The following is a 16,864-nucleotide window of genomic DNA, read 5'->3' as shown; positions in this document are numbered from 1 at the left end:
GACGCTCATGGCTTGTATACCGATTCGGTAAGAAGACTAATCGCAAACCTTGATTTTGATTGATTTCTCTGTAAACAAATATTGGTGTCGATTAACTTTACAGGATTTCTTTCAGGTGTCGATTGATTTTACTGGATTTCTTTCAGGTATCTAATGTCGGTGTCAGCCAACTTCTGGAGTTGTGATTTCACGAGGGCTACGTCCTCATCGGAACACTCCTTGATCGCTTCATTGCTCAGACCTGTAAACGGGAGGAAAGATGAAACAGTTGCTGATACTTTTCATGTACAAAAATACATCACTTTTTTATTATCATTCTGGTTTATTAAAAATTTGAAACAGGCAGCCACAAGGCTGACATTGCAAAATTACATATACATGTATACGGAATGGACGTGGAACGTGTACAATCTGAGATGAACGAAACTGAACACACACAAATTCCATAGGGTTGTATAAGGGGCGTGGCTTACTCGCAAACGGCGATGGGTCAATATGAAACTCAATAGGGACTTTAACCCCTAGTGATACATGTATTCAGTATAGGCTACAGTTGATATACAATATATAGAAATGTTTCTCCATGTGCAACTATCAGTTCATCTTGAGTTATGCAGACCAGATATAAAAAGAACATAGACAGTAATTGATCAAGTTCGGTTTACAAATGTTAGAATGTCAAGATAAGAAGGAACTCTAAATTTTGAAAGGGTTTTACAAGGTATTCAAATGCATATAACCCTATACATATATTTGCTGATACTTTTCATGTACAAAAATACATCACTTTTTTATTATTATTCTGGTTTATTAAAAATTTGAAACAGGCAGCCACAAGGCTGACATTGCAAAATTACACGGAGTGAAAAGGATAAATTCAAACAATTAAACCAAACATTTAAACAAAATACACTCTTGTAAAGTAACATTAGGTAGGCCTACATAAGAGAATGTACTAAAAACTCTTGACCCATAATATTTAAAAGCCAACAAAAACAAACGAACAACTGAAAATACACAACACACGAACAGCAGACCATGGGACAGATTCATAGATAAAGATGAACTAAAAAAAAACACAGGGCAGCCAGACAAACACTGAACCGACCGACTTTTGACCAACAGATAGACACAGATAGACAAGCTGACGGACTGACCAAGACAAACAAAGACACGGCCCGCCTGACAAACAGACTCAGGCAGACACACAAAACGAAAACAAACGCATCCATTACGACATCAAACTTTCAACAAACAATCACACGATGTTTTGACTGCAAAACAAGATCTTCTGACAATGCGTTCCGGAGCTATTAGAAAACATTTTTTTTTGGATGGGGGGGGGGGGGGGGGGGGAGAGACCGGGGGTATTGTCCTCCCCGGTCCTGATATGCCAAAACAAAATCCTAAAGATTTCACCCCCTAAAAAAATATATGAAAATTTGACATTTAGGCTAGGAAAGCCCAACTGCATTTTCCTAGCGATATTACTGTGCTTTCGAACCAAAAATGAATCGTAAAACAGTCTCTATTCCACCGCAAGCAAAATATGATCCCTTCCTATTCAGATTACTGTGCAGTATTTATACAGTATGTCCTCAAAAAGTGACCGTCTGAGTATTTGTTGTTTTTTTCTAAATAACTACAAAATCATGAAGTCGGTTTTGATTTCTTTTTTATTGTGCAGATACTCCTTATAACCCTATATGAGTTTCATTTTATTTCAGGATTAGGAGTATCTGGAAAAAAAAATCAATATTGACTGCATAATTTTATAGGTATTTTAGAAATAGTCAGACGGACACTTTTTTGGGGACAAACTGTAGAGGAATCTGAGCCCCATTTCAAATACGGGGCTTTGTGACATCGTACCTCTGTCTATGATAGTCTCCAAACCAGTGCCTTTGTTCGGTGGACACTGAGCTTGAATAGCTCTCATGACCTCAAGGGTAGACCGCTCCTGAACCCAGTCGAGTTGTCCTTGCGAAAGAGGGCGTTCCAGGAAGTTTGCTATCGAGGCAACGGTTGGTTGGAAACTCTGGGCGAAAATCAGGATATTGATACAAAATGCAATACTTCAAAGGTACAATTATCATCTGAGGAGATCCTGCCCGTTTCCGAAAAAGTCTGACGTTTTCCGAATATTATTGTGTACGTTGACAGCCGGATATTCGCGTTTAGTTAGCTGGGTTTTTTCGGATGTAAAATGGTTTTATTCACTGCGTGTCGGCGAGTAGCACTGAGTAGTCTATGTAATAGACTTTGGCGGAGCCATGGTCTATGATATTTGAGCAGATTCGCTGATAATTATGCAAGACAACCGCCTGTTGACCTGTAGATTTTGACCAATCAGCGGGCGCTTTCTATTGCGGGTCTTCGGTCATTCACCTGTTGTTGCATCATAGGCAAGGATAAAAAAATCTAGACACAGCAACAAAGGCTGTGGTCACGCGCTCTGTATTATCACGGATCCTACACACAAGGATTAGACGCGTGATAACGGCCTGTACTGGTGGCAAATACCATGAATACTTTTCAACAAAGACCACTGCGCGCGGTGGCTTTCAGATTTGCAAGGCTCTTCGCCCGATCTGGCCTCGAAGTCTGTCAAGCCAGCGAATTATATTTTTGAATATTCATGATCCACGTTTTTAGCCTTTATTATTGAATTCTGATAAATGATAACTACATAACCATGGTAATGCCGAGCACAATGTCTTTAGCTTTAAGATGAGCAATGAAATGGCCCTTTTGTTTCATCGGTTCGGCATCTTATCTCTCTAAAACTTTTTAATAAAAGCCTAATTAAAAACGAAATTTGGGTAAACGGTGTTCTCCTCGAAATTTGACGTTTATTTCCCGGGTAAACACTTCATCTATGACGACAAAAACTGCACAATACCATCTGTTATATCCTGAAGTATTTATTTTTAAACAATTTTGGAACATTTAAATCTGAAATAAGGAGTAGTTTTGCTTACAGTTGTATGAACATTTCCGTTTTAGATGTCTTGCAAAAACCCAACACAATAGGATACCTGGAAAATTCGCGATTACACACCAACGGTATTAATGCCCGTTAGGCCCAAAAAAAAATGTTCGGTCTCTGGTCAGACCAAAGTTCCGGAATTGACGCGGCCACGCGGCTTTTTTTTTTTTTTTTTTTTGCTTTTTTTTCCTTTTTCTTCAAGCTTGGATTGTACAGACAAGGTGGGTACTATTTTGCTTTTTTGGTGTCCTCATGTACATTGGTGTCCTCCATAATTTGCCTTGGTGCTTTTGATCATTTGCCTTGGTGCAATTTCCCATTCCTTGGTGCTCTTTGGTAAAAAAAATTGAGGAGGTGCGGAAATAGAGGGCGCTGTTGGAGCTACCGCGGAACATTTTGGAAAAAAAAAAGATCGACGCGCATGATTAAAATCGACGCGCGCGCTGACCAGAGACCGACTTATTATTTTTTTTGGCCTTATCACGCGTCTAACCAATTAAGGCAAGTCCGCTCAGTGCATTTTGTACTGGAGCTCAGAACAGTCGTTTATCCTGGTGTCTAGGATCCGTGGTATTATGTTACGCGATGCGCACCCGGCCGTTGTTGTACTACAAATCTCTGCATTTGAATTGACCAATAAAACATTTAGTCCTGATGTGGGAATGACGTCATGGTTTAGTAAAGTCGACTCCGATTATCTGAGTGCTTAGACATATCAGACGTTATACGGAGACTGGGCTCCGTGGATAACAGATGATACTCAGACTAGTCGGCGAGGGGTGTATTTTTAATTTTTAAATCTACTGGCATGCTCTCTCAAGCATTCTAAGGCAATTTGAGAATATTTAGGAACTTTGTGCTTTCTGTTTAGGCTCCATTTTACCAGTATAATGTTAGTCAGCGACCGACCATGGTGATTTTTTTTTGGGGGGGGGGGGACTGGATGGCGGGCAGGAAGCTCTCTTTGAACACATTGATTTCAGTAAGTTTATTATATTAAATTCTTGGTTTTTTTATAAACTCGTATAAGAATCGTGAGAAATGGAGGGGAACAAATTAACGGGCTGGGGAACACTTTGACCTAGGTAAATCTGTCCCCCGGACAGCTTTACCGGGGCACAAAAAATTGCCGTCTACACCGGTGTGACAGGTAATTCTGTCCCCCCTGGTAAATGTGTCCCCTGGACACATTTACCGGCTCGTGACCCCGTAAATGTGTCTGGGGGGACACTTTTACCTAGGTAAATTTGTCCCCCTCCAGGTAAAAATGTCCCCCTGCCCAACGGTGAAAGTGTCCCCCTGGTAAATGTGTCCCCATGAAGTATGTACTGAGAGCAGCAGCGTGTCGCACGCGCCAGTACATGCTGCAAGATTTGAGGCAGTGATTATAACATGTGTACATATGCGTCTCCCTCTACAATGGAAATTCGTCCAAATAGGAAATTTCGTTACGCGCTATGATGGGAACACAGACCAATCCAAGGAGACGTTGTATCATACTATCAATGAGACGAGGGCCATCGCCATGCATCGCCGCTGTGTTGACCTATCGCGGTAGAATCGCGATAGACTTCACCGTACTCCGAATCGAAACATTGTGTTCACGTATCACCTAATAGACTAAATTAAATATTTTTTTATATTCATGAAGGGCGGCTAAAAGTCCAAAATGTATACCTTGTAGAGTGAATTCATCAAAACAATAACCTTCCGGGTTTCAAAAGAGGGGGACAGAATTACCTGGAGGGGACAGAATTACCTGGTGGGGGACAGAATCAACGGGCCAGGGAGGACACTTTTACCTAGGTAATTCTGTCCCCCCGGACACTTTTACCGGGGGACAGAATTACCTTCCACACCGGCCTTATCCTTCATGAGCTGCTGGATCTCAATCAGGGTGACCGTTTTAGCCGACTTTCGGCTAACTTTGACATATTTTTTGTTAAAACACGAGTTTGACAGAACATTTGACAGAATGGATTTTTTGGGCAGATTTCTGGCAGAATTCCGCAAAAATGGTTATTTGACAGAAAAACAGCAAATTTGAACAAAAAATTGTACATTCGTTTTAAAAAGCTTCAATCCTTTCAAACAAACCCTTGCATAATGGGACAGGTCGGCTGGTCTAGGTGCCGAGGTTCACTGGGTTTACGGACTTCGTTGTGGCCGGATTTACGCTTTGCCCAAAATTTATTAATAATTTCACAACATCTTTATGTGACTAAATTGTTTATTATGTACTTTGAACTTAATTATAAGTGTTTATAGTGTATTTCGAGTAATTCTGGGGAATTTGGCAGATTTTTGATAAATCTTACAGATTTTTGATGTGCATTTAGCAGAATTTGGCTCTGATCTTACGGTCACCCTGATCTCAATCCTGTCGAGAAAAATTGTCATTGGAGATATCTAATACATGACTATAATTTTTATATAACACGTGAAGTATACAGCTTACCTCTTTAAGGTCTTCATAGTAAACGAAGAGAACATTTTTGAGATTTCGTCTCTCCCAAAAACTTCTAACATGATTGATCCAAGTACCCAAATGTGCTGGTTTGGTGAAAAAATGAAAGGGTTATTAAAATGTAGGCCTATTGGTGTTTTTTAATCAATTGTAACTTTTCAAACATATATTTTGAGATCAAAAGTAATTCGGAAACATAGCCTATGACAATTTAGAGAAAATGGTATCGTCCTTTAAATTATCTCGGTAAGTCAAAGCGAAACAGCGGATAAGTCATCTACGATGAGGAGGTAGTGAGCATTCCTTTTGTTCACTATCGATCGTCATCGGCACAACGAACGGACACTCACGCGTGTAGGTGTCAGTTCGTGAATACCAAATTATCAACAATTTCGGTTTCACGAACTGACATCCACCCGGTAGTGCGCGCGCATCGGACACTGGTGCAAATAGGAAGATTTTCGTTTTCACGAAATGACACCCAAGCATGATGCGGCAATACAGAACAGAGAAAAAACGGTTTGAAAGGTTTTACACGAATGTAATCCATCCGTATAGTTGTGTGCTTACACAAAAATTTAATTAAAAGGCTTTTTAATTGGAGAAATTAAGGTCAGTGTCAATTCGTAAAACCGAAAATGTAGGCCTACAGGGTGCGCTCTAAAAGTGCCGCACTGTGGCGGATGTCACTACCGGCCAAAATATCCTGGTTCTGTAAATACGCGCGCGTGCAGCGCACTCACGCGCAACTGGAGTGTCAGTTCGTGGTCCCCCCCCCCCAAAAAAAGGACGCACAGCCTGTTGTGGTGCCCGATCTTGAATCTGCGGCCCCTCAACCGCTTCATAAAACCGTTTCGTATGGACACAGTCAGAGTTGTCCTCGACTCTCCTCCGGTCCCTTGCTTTGCCGCCTTCCTGGATCTCATGGACGCATATTTACACGTTCTAAACCACCCGACCACACCAGGTTCCTTCGGCTTTTCTACGAAGGCACCTCAAACGAGTTTCAAGGCCCCTCAGGTCTTTCCCAGGCCAGTGCCCTCCATTGTCAAGGCCTACAGGTGTTAATGTACCTCGACGATTGGCTCTTCATCGACGAATCGCGGGCATCAGCTGCTCACGTCCGCAGTCCGCCAGACCTACTGCCTTGCCGAGGGCCTGGTTTTCCTCATCAACGAGTCCAAATCCAAGCCAATCCTGTCAACTGTCCACTTATCTAGATGCCGTCCTCGGTCTTCAACGGGGCACGGCTTACCCGACACAGTAGCCAATGTTTGTCATTGCGCTAATTCCCTCCTCTAATTGCGCTAATTCCCTCTGGTATAACAACCAAAGCTCCAACGTTGGTTTGGTTGCGATTCCTCAGTCTCCTGGCGAACGTTACGTCCATGGTCCCATCCAGTATCCCAGGTGGTACCGTGTTCACTGCATATCCAGCCACATCGCCGGTGGTGGATCCAACCGCACAATATCACGCAGGGCCTTTGCTTACAAGCCTCTCGACCCACCGTGACCATCACGACAGATGCGTCTCTGCTGGGTTTGGGCGCGGTGATGAAATCTCACCAAATGGCGGGTTCATTGACTTTAGCAGAGACCACCCACCACATCAACTTTCTTGAACTGACAGTATTCAACGCCCTTCACCGCTTTCAAAGCATGGGGCTGCCTGGTAAATCTGTTTTCATCCCTCTACGACAACACAACTGTGTCACAGTTACATCAACCGACAAGGCGGGACACATTCCCCAAGTATATGCCTACTCATCACATGGCAACTACTGCATTGGTGTCGCCGGCATGCCATCTCTCTCAGAGCGGTCCATCTGGTGGACACGTTCAACACGACGCTCTCTCCCCCGGGACTGCATTCGCCCCACAGAGTGGACGCTCCCAACCTCGGTCGCGCGGACAATCTTCTAACAGTTGGATCTCACCGCACATCGATCTGGGTGTCGCAACAGTACTCAACCGCCAGATCTCGGTGTACTGTTCCAGATCCCCGGAGCCCCAGGCATGGCGAACTGACACCCTTTCATTTGCGTGGGGCAACCTGTCTGCCTACGCTTTTCCACCGATCTCCCTATACTTCCCAAAGTACTCGGAAAAATTGAGCAGGAGCCATGCATGCAAGGGTCCTCCTGATTGCCCCTTTTTGGCCTCGTGGTTTCCACGACTTGTTCGCCTTCTCTACCATGTCCCACTCCTCCTCCAACAACTGCCAGACATTCTTCGTCAGCCTCTCAATGGGGTCTGCTTCAGCCCAATCCGGCGAGCCTCCAACTGACGTGCTGGCCGTTGTCCAGCGTTCCTTCAGACACGCGGCCCGTTGTCAGCGTCAGTGCAGTCAACCCGAACTGTTAACGCGAGCCGATTACAACATTTCTATGGTGCAGACGGCGTGCGGTGGATCCCTTCCCTACAACTCTCTTCCAGTGGGGTCTTGAGGTTCGCACTGTCAAGAACTATCGCTCCGCAATTGCGGCTGTTCATCCAGGTTTCTGGGAGGGTTCTTCGATATTCGATTGCACCGCCCTCACATGTATGTTTCACGACCCCCCAATGGACACTCTACCGTCATGGGATCTTGATCGGGTCTTGCAAGCTCGCGTCGGCCCCCTTTTGAACCTTTGTGTCAGGCTACTCTTCTGAACATTTCCTAGAAAACGGCCTTCCTCGTGGTGACAGCCACAGCCCGCCGCCTGAGTGAATTCCAGGCCCTGACCATTATATCAAGGACCGTTGGAAGCCCGGTGGGGTCCGCCAGATCCCCCATGGCTCTTTCCTCACAAAGAATTAGTCGGCGACATTTTCCCCGCTTGATATTTTTGTTCCTGACTTAAACTCCTTCTCTGTTCCAGAAGACAATCTCTGGTGCCCTGTCCGGGCCCTCAAGTGGTACCTCCATCGGACTGCACTGATCCGCGGTGACCACCAGGCTCTGTTCGTTCATAACCACGATTTCACCGCATCGTCCAGCATCCCGCGATACGATGGGTCGTGACGGCCATACGACTGACGACTGGCCTACCCTGGACAACGCCCACGAAGTTCGGAGCGTGGCGACCTCTTGGGCCTTCTTCAAAGGAGTACTCCATGCGGACATCATGCAAGCGGCATGTTGGACATCCTCCAACACCTTGGAGAAGTGGTATTCGCTAGTAGAATCGGTCCACACTTTTGACGCATGTAACAACATCAACAAAAGTAATATGCAATGGTCTAGCATATGAATATTGAAGCATATGAGAAATGAATGTTTGTCTGACTGACTGACTGACTGGCGAAGCCGCCTCCTCCGCCGCGCAACGGTCGAGGCGAAGTATGACATCGCCCTTTTAAAAAAAAAATCATACTTAAGTATAACTGAGGTTTAACTTACCCTGTTTGGGATCGAAATGCATTTTCAAATATGTAGAAAACGGTGGGAAATCGCTGAAGATGTTCGAATCCAATTTGAATCCAGATTTTATGCCGTCGATTGGGTTTCGTATCACGTAGATTATCTAGGCAATGGTTGAGAAAGAGGAATCGTTCTTCAAAGATGAACTGTCACTACGGTTATCAAGTTTCAGATGAAAATCGTGATTTCTTTTGAAATTGTTATCTTTCTAGCCATAAAAAGTCATTTTTTATCGAGACATGAATGAACACATTTTCGAACAGTAAATGCAGTCTTACGGGGTATTTTCTCAATTGACTCGGGTCAGGCTCAGGCGTTACTACGGGGGGTGGACAAGCCCCATTTAAAATCTTGAATTGAACAGAAGTATGATTTTTCACAACTTCATGAAAAATGTGTGCACCCCCACGTTCCCCTCAGAAGTTCAACCCTAGTTATGCCACTGGGTACGTCTTAAATGTCAAATCTACTTCACAATCATAGTTCATGAAAAAGAGGATTCCTGGCCCGCCGTTGAGCTATGCTCACGCAGCGAAACTAAAACTCACAAAACGTTCACAAGGATAGGAGTAATACTCGTCAGGTACCTTGACTTCATCGGTGTTCCAGAATGACTTTGGCACGTGCGTAGCTGGGAGATGAGTGTACAGGACCCTTGGGCGATCGGTCGGCAGTTCTGCTACCACCTGGTAGCCCATACGTCGTGGCGCGTCGGGATTTGTCACAGCAGATATCAATACTGCTTCGAAAACCGGAGAGCTGAGAGATTGAGAGTCAGTTCCCAAGATGAGGTTGATAATGCGTAGCATCCAGTGTGTACCTGGGGAAAAAAGAGGACCGGCAGCTAGGTTGTAAAATAAATGCTAATGAGCTAACACGTTACTTAAAAAAACATTATACAAAAATGCTTTAACCTGTGCGAAAAGTTTTCCCCAAAATGCTTACTTTATTCCATCTATTAAATCAGAAAATACGAACCGTTACTTTTACGTCAATGTGTCTGGATTGAATAGTGCTACAAAGTTTCCTTTTTTTGTGGGGGGGGGGGGGGTGCTGAAATACCATGAAATATACCTCTAACCCCGTCCAGTGGTGGATCTCGGGGATGATTGCCAGGGGCGTCAATCGCCTCTCAAAAATGGGTCCCCCCCCCCGTCTACCACCGATTGACGCCCATGATGATTGCAACACCCCCCCTTCCCCCTTGGGGCCAAAATAATAAATGGAATGCCAAAGTTCCTAAATGTACTCTGGAAATGCCCTAGCATGTAGGAGAAAGCATCGTATATTGTAAAATTTACCCTAAGATGACGCCATCACTCAGCCACCTTCATATCAATCCTCCCCCTCCTCGTTTCCTGAAAGCTAAATCCACCCCTGCAGCTGCCGTCACCCTACGATTGACGCCCATGGGGGGGGGGGGCGGTAAGTTACTTAAAGCCCAGTTTCCATATCGACGTAAGAATCGCAAAGTTAAACGCAAACAGGACCCAAACTGCAACGCAGACATATGGAAATTTCATCCGGAAGTGTTGCCAACAGCTGTAGCTGTCTGCGCAGTCTGCGTAGTTTTTAGGAAGACCTCCTATATGTTTTGTACACGATCGTCAATCGTGGACCTTCGGTCTATTCTGGACCCTATCGTCCTCTATTGTTCAACGTCCACAATTTGAATATGCAAACAAGTATAGCCTTATACGCGCATTATGCCTATGGCGAAGACCTTTGTTTCTCTTCTTTTATTTTCCTTTGTTCCTATTAAAATCTCGAAGTCCATAGCCTTTACACTTGTGGGGTAGATTGATTTCTAAAGACTTCCTTATGGGTTCTATTGTTCCATTGTGATTTATACCCAATAAGGAACCCTGTACATGTACACCTTTGTAAACACCTTCAATGGTGGACCTCCTATTGCCCCTATTTTGTGTATATTTCCATATGTTTTGTCCACACACCTCAAAAGTGGACCTTCGGTCAATCGTGGACCCAATTGTCCTCTTTTGTTCAAGGTCCACTACTACCCCCTACACCCAGTCGTGTTATCATAATATGAAGACCTCCTATTGTTCCCTTCTTTTGTTTCCATTGTCTGCAATCTTTCTCAACATCTCCCACAAGGTTTGTACACGAAAAACTCCCGAGGACTTAACTCAGGTCCTCGGGTTATTGTTATCACAAATCCCCCATTGTCCCAAGTGCAGTCGTAAAAGATAAACAAGATCAGATGGTCCCGTCATTGCCTCTGATGTTGCTGCTGCATGGCCTACCATTTTTATTCGGGGCGAGAAAATAAAGTGGGAGGAGGGAGGGGACGAATAATGTGATGTCCAACCATTTTAAGAAGTGGGAGGGGCATTTCGCCCGTCCCCCACCGATTGACCTATCGCCGTTTGCGAGGTAGCCACACCCTTTAGACAACCCTATGGAATTTTTGTACGATAAGTTGTGTTTTTCTCAGATGTTGCGCGTTCCGCGTCCGTCTTTTTATTCTGTATCTGTGGTGTAATTGGACAAGCTCCGTTAACGCGATTCTATCCGCTCCGTGCACAAGTACCCCATCAACGGCCAAAAAAGGAGAGTTGGTAGTGATCTAGACTGGTTCCCGATCCATCCACTGCGTATTTCGAATGTCTCCAAAGAAGTTGGAGGCGGAGATTAGTCTCGGAGACCATTGCAAGTTGAATTCGAATGTATTCGCGCGCCGACGACGCCTGACGCCCTCGCGAAGACGCGGTTGCTATAGCTTTTGCACACTCAGGAAGTTGTGCGTACTTTGGGCACGAACCAGTACAGTACAGTACGCGCACGCTGTGTCCCCCGTCCACGGAGCTCAAAAACGCGCCATCATTTGGTAGCGCACGGAGCTCATCGCGATAGGTCAATTATTGACGCCCATGTTCCTGTACATGCAAGGTTGTATAACCAATATGCTTTAGCTTAGGCCAAAAAAAATTAGTCTCCGGTTTCTGGTATGGAGCTTGCCCAAAAAGTGGTGCGGCGACGCGGCTTTTTTTTTTTTTTACCTGATTATTTTGCCTCAAAATGTAGGCTGATGACTGCAAATGGTGCCCGACTAGACTTAGTGCAAGTATATGGGAGTCCAGAGAGGCTACATAAAGCTTATTCTCGATCATAACCCCATCTAAAAACACGTTAAAATTGTGCAGCAGCAGGATTCCAGTCAAACCAGTGAGTTTGGCGGTTTTGAGACATCTTTCATTGAAAAAAAAAAAAATTCTTTTTGCCGACGCGCATGGCTACGGCGACGCGCGCGCATACCAGAAACCGGAGACTTTTTTTTTGGCCTTATACGTACCACTCCTCTTAGTTGCTGCCACGCATATATCGGATGGGCGGGCTTGAAAAGTTTCAATTTCATCCCAGCAATCAGGAGGAATAAAACTTGAATGAAATGTCACACCTCTATGAACGTACAGAAGTTTCTCCCAATTTTCCATCCTCAAAGGTCCCGCCATGTTCACTCTGTCACAAGCACTACTTGCTACTGCTCAACACCCTGGGGACAAAGGCTGCTATTTGTTATGATGCGTCTACTGAAGTGTATTACCTGATTTTATAAACTCAAACAGGTGACCGTTGATCATTGTGATGGCGCTGTTCATAATTCACTCGCAATCATCAATGCAGCCAAATAAAAGGCTTGTGATGGCTCATTTCATTTGGCTCTCCTGAAAACGAAACCAAAGGTTTTAACGCACATGCATAATTATTTGGATTCAATGGTGGATTTTTGCCACATTAATTTGTGATGAAGACTACAAGATGAGGCAATTATCTATCAAAACATTACTACTCCGTGACTTTTGTATAGCATGATCGTAGCTGCTATCGGCTGAATGAGAACGTATACCGGATGCTGATTTTAGGGCGCAATTCAAAAATAATTGTGACTAGTTCCAACTGTCCGTGTGTACTTGCTCTTGTTTCGTTTCTGCGTGAGTCCATCCAAGACACTCGCCACAAGCCTAGGCTTCTAGGGGGGGGGGGGGGGGCTCGTACCATTTTTTTTTTGGGGGGGCTACAGCAAAATCTGAGACAAACAAAACTATTAGTGTACAAAAACTCCATAGGGTTGTCTATAAAGGGGCGTGACCATTGATCTCCATATACACAGTATATGGAGATCAATGGGCGTAACTAACTCGCAAACGGCGATCGGTCATACAAATGACAACGGCCATCTGTGTAGGAGAACTGCAAGTGCATATTTTACGCAAACAAGCACACATTGCGCAGTGTTGAAAATGTTCATAACACGCGCGCTTGTTGCTCGAAATGTGTTCGATATACGACGCAGCAGATGCGCGTTATGCAAGTTGACGCTCAAAATGCTGATGCACGTGGACTAGGAAATGACGTCATTTGAAACGAAGATTCATGACGCGTGACGCGTTGCATGTATTTATTATTTGTTGTACTATGTGCTACATGTATTCAGTGAATGTTACTGTGTACTATTAAGGGAATAAATGTGTGCTCCGGAGGTTTTTATCACTCGTTTAATACCGCTTAGAGTCTAGGTGCTGATAATTACCCGAGCCGGAGGCGAGGGTAATTATCAGCACCCAGACTCTAAGCGGTATTAAACGGAGTGATAAATACCGACCGAGCACATATTTATTCCCATTCTTAAATACCTTTTCCGTAAAAAAAATTCAAATAATTCGTTCAAAAAAATCCCGATTTTGTTCAACAAGTTCACTTCATGCTTTTTGAAACATCCCTCTAGCAAAATAATGGAGTGTTCAGCTGGCGAGTAAGATGTAAACAACCCTTTTATGGAGATTGACGCGCGCGTAACATGTTCTGCGCGATGTTACGCAGAACGCACCTGGGGCGTTGCGTTTTGAATTTAGAACTATAAAATTCTGACTCGCTTGTAGTGTTGCGCATGCCTACGTGAGGATTGTGAACGTTCAACCAATGAAACGGTAAGAGGCACTGGATTTTTAGGAGTCCACATTTTATTGTGACACTGGAAAAGTGTTTAAGACCAGCTAGCCATGTCTTTATCATCCGTTTAATACCGGCCACGTGACGGGCTCTCGACCAATAGGAATAGCTAAACTGTCTGAGGTATTTATGAATAGTGTTTTATAGCAGTAGATGGCAAGATTTTTAGGCACAATCTTCAACTGTAAAATGGTATTGCTCAATTTGAGATTTGAGGTGCTGTTTTAAATTCACACAATCTAAAAGAAAGCATTTGTAGCCCAGTTAAAGGCCAAAATTCCTGTTTTCAATTAATGTGCATTGTGTTACACCAATCGTGTTACACCTAGCGGGCGTAGCTAGTGTTCTCACCATATGGGGGAGGGGGGGGTTGGATGTTAAAATAAGGGAAGGCCAATTTCAAGTGGGGGGGGGGGGGACTGGAGGCGACAATTTTTTTTTTTGGGGGGGGGGTTTCCCCCATGCCCCCGCCGCTGTTTACACCCAAACTGTTTACATGGATGCAACTTGCAGCACACAAAGACATGCTACGTTTGTGTGTCCATTCCCATAAGCCAGAAGATACAGTATTCCACTTCAGGTTTTGGTGATCCCCCTCCCTCCCAATCACTCAGACTGAGGCAATGTGGCTGGAGGGGGGGGGGGGGGAGGGGTGTTGAACCCCCGAAGTGGAAGTAAGGTCAGTAGATACAGGAATTGGGAACAAAGTCATGAACAAATATCATGCAACTTAACAGGGACTTCAACCTTTAGATGATGCATGGAAATGTTTCTCCATTGTACAACTATCAGTTCGTCTGAGTTACACAATGCAGACCAGATATAAAAAGAACATAGACAGTAATTGATCAAGTTCGGTTTACTAATTTTAGAATGTCAAGATAAGAATGAACTCTAAATTTTGAAAGGGTTTTACCACGTATTCAAATGCATATAACCCTATACATATATTTTTGTATTCGAAATTATTGTATTCGTTAATACATTGTACTGAGTTTTGTTGGGCAACTTAAAAGAAATCCTCAAATTTGACGTTTTTATGTAAATGTAATGATAATAAGAGAAGCTTCAGTGTGGGAAATACATGTAGGTGGCTTTGGAGTGAAATTTTGTTCATACACAGTTGGCGTTAATTCTTCATGGAACGTAAAAAGGGCGGTGATTTCCAATGATAATTGGCAGGGTGGACATCCGGTCGGTGACCCATAATGCATTATGCACATAGACAACTCCAAGGGGGAACAGAACCCCTCTCAACCAGGATTTGTTTTTTGGGGGCTCAAAAAAAAATTCTCAAAACAAATTTTTTTTAGAAGTAAAATTTTTTAAAAATAAATTTGCCCACAATTTTTGGCCGCAGAAAAAAGTGTTTGTGTGTGTGGGTGGGTGAGCGTGAGCTTGTCTTACATACGCAGTGTGGACTTCCGAACAAAAGACGTCCACATAATGTAGGTAGCAGCGACGAAGTGTGGACTTGCCCACGTCCACACAGTGTTTCCCCATTTCTGGAAAACAGGTTTAGAGGCATTTTTGGGTTAGGTTTATCCGTAGCAGAATAAAGAGAAACACTAAAGGGAATCATTGAAAAAAAATTGGGTTGTAAGAGTTTTCACAGTTTGAGAAAAATGAGTTTTTCCACTGGTGTTCCTTAACTACACGAAAAGAAAGGAAAGTCCACACTAGGTATGTGAAACAAGTCTGGGTGGGTGTGTGTGTGTGTGTGTGGGGGGGGGGGGGGAGGGAAAGGACTATTTTGACGTTGGTGGCGCCACTGACACCCCTATTATACTACTCGAAAATAGGCCACATACATATCACCAAGGTTAAATCGTGGATTTAACATTAAAAAATAACAAACTGACAACCTCGGGGGGGGGGGGGGGGCTCGAGCCCCCCGAGGGCCCCCCCCCCCTTGGGTGCGCCACTGCAGTAGTATCTGAAAAGATATTTAAAAAAAAACAAGAAACAGACAACTTTACAAGAACAAAAACACCGGGACCGGGTACGGGTATTCAGGCATACAATTCTCTTTTAACAAAAGTCTGTTTATAGTCGACATACAATAAATAAGCCTTAGTTCCGTCTGTGCATTTACGTATTGCATGTGACCAGTACTCCTGATAATACACGATTCAGATAAATCAAACATTTCGGGCAAGCCCTGCTGGGTTTGCATAAAAGGGAATGGACTGTTTAAAAAAAAAGAGGACAAATCATCACTTTTTATGGCAAACAATGGCATCCCGCGATTAAAAAGGAAAAACTAATTGTGGATTCATCACTCGCGGTTGATAATTTTGGGTCGGGTCATTGTTAAAATACTGTTGTCAATGAATGTACATTGTACACATGTAGTTTTATTTTCAACTCCCACCAAGTTCCCGTTGTATAACACTCGATACCAAGACATGTTCAGATTCAGTCCACTTCTTACTGAGAAAAAGAAAACTGATATAAGGAAAAGGACATTCTGATGGAGGAATTGTTTATTAATTTTTAATCAGCAAAAAAGAACTTGACATGTTGGAAATTCCTTTGAGTGCAAAATCCAAATAACAACAATGTCCAAGCTAAACAACAGGCCTATGAATAAGTTGCACTGTGCGTCCAATCACTTTACTGAATACAATCGAATATTGGCTTTAAACAATCGAAATTATGATGAAACAAATCAGAATTATGCATTGTTCCATATTCACGTTATTTTGCTTTTTAATCATGATTAGTTAAATCAGTCATACTTTCGACAGCTTTCAGAGTCTAAGATCGAATACGCTTTAAATACAGTTGTTTTATTACTGAAAACAATTTTAGTTTAAAATTCTGTAAAATACCTACACGTACATAATGTCTGCATACTTTTGATGTAAGAAACACTGAAAAACAATTTTTTTGATTGAGTTGTTTTTTTTTTTACCGTTTTTTACCCCCCCATCAAATTAACAGCAATATGGCTTCGCACCTCATTTTCCTTTTTTTTTTTCCTTTTTTTGGTTTTCCATAGGGGGAATGCCCCCCCCCCCCCCCCCCA

The 16,864-nt window shown here is 43.5% G+C and overlaps 1 protein-coding gene across 1 annotated transcript; it reads right to left on the bottom strand.

Annotated features, from left to right (window-relative positions):
- Positions 1 to 9,557, bottom strand: LOC119736531 (sulfotransferase family cytosolic 1B member 1-like). The gene is made up of 5 exons (XM_038210542.1): positions 9,408 to 9,557; positions 8,839 to 8,962; positions 5,448 to 5,542; positions 1,873 to 2,038; positions 1 to 241 (listed from the first exon to the last, which is right to left on the bottom strand). The coding sequence occupies exons 1-5, from the start codon at positions 9,555 to 9,557 to the stop codon at positions 129 to 131; spliced, it is 648 nt and encodes a 215-aa protein (XP_038066470.1). The 3' UTR covers positions 1 to 128.
- Between the last annotated feature and the right edge of the window lie 7,307 nt (positions 9,558 to 16,864).

Source organism: Patiria miniata, unplaced genomic scaffold (genome assembly GCF_015706575.1).
Source record: "Patiria miniata isolate m_02_andy unplaced genomic scaffold, ASM1570657v1 HiC_scaffold_3, whole genome shotgun sequence".
NCBI classification, from domain to species: domain Eukaryota; kingdom Metazoa; phylum Echinodermata; class Asteroidea; order Valvatida; family Asterinidae; genus Patiria; species Patiria miniata.
The sequence above is the reverse complement of the archived record's forward strand: the minus strand, read 5'-3'. Positions and strand labels throughout refer to the sequence as shown.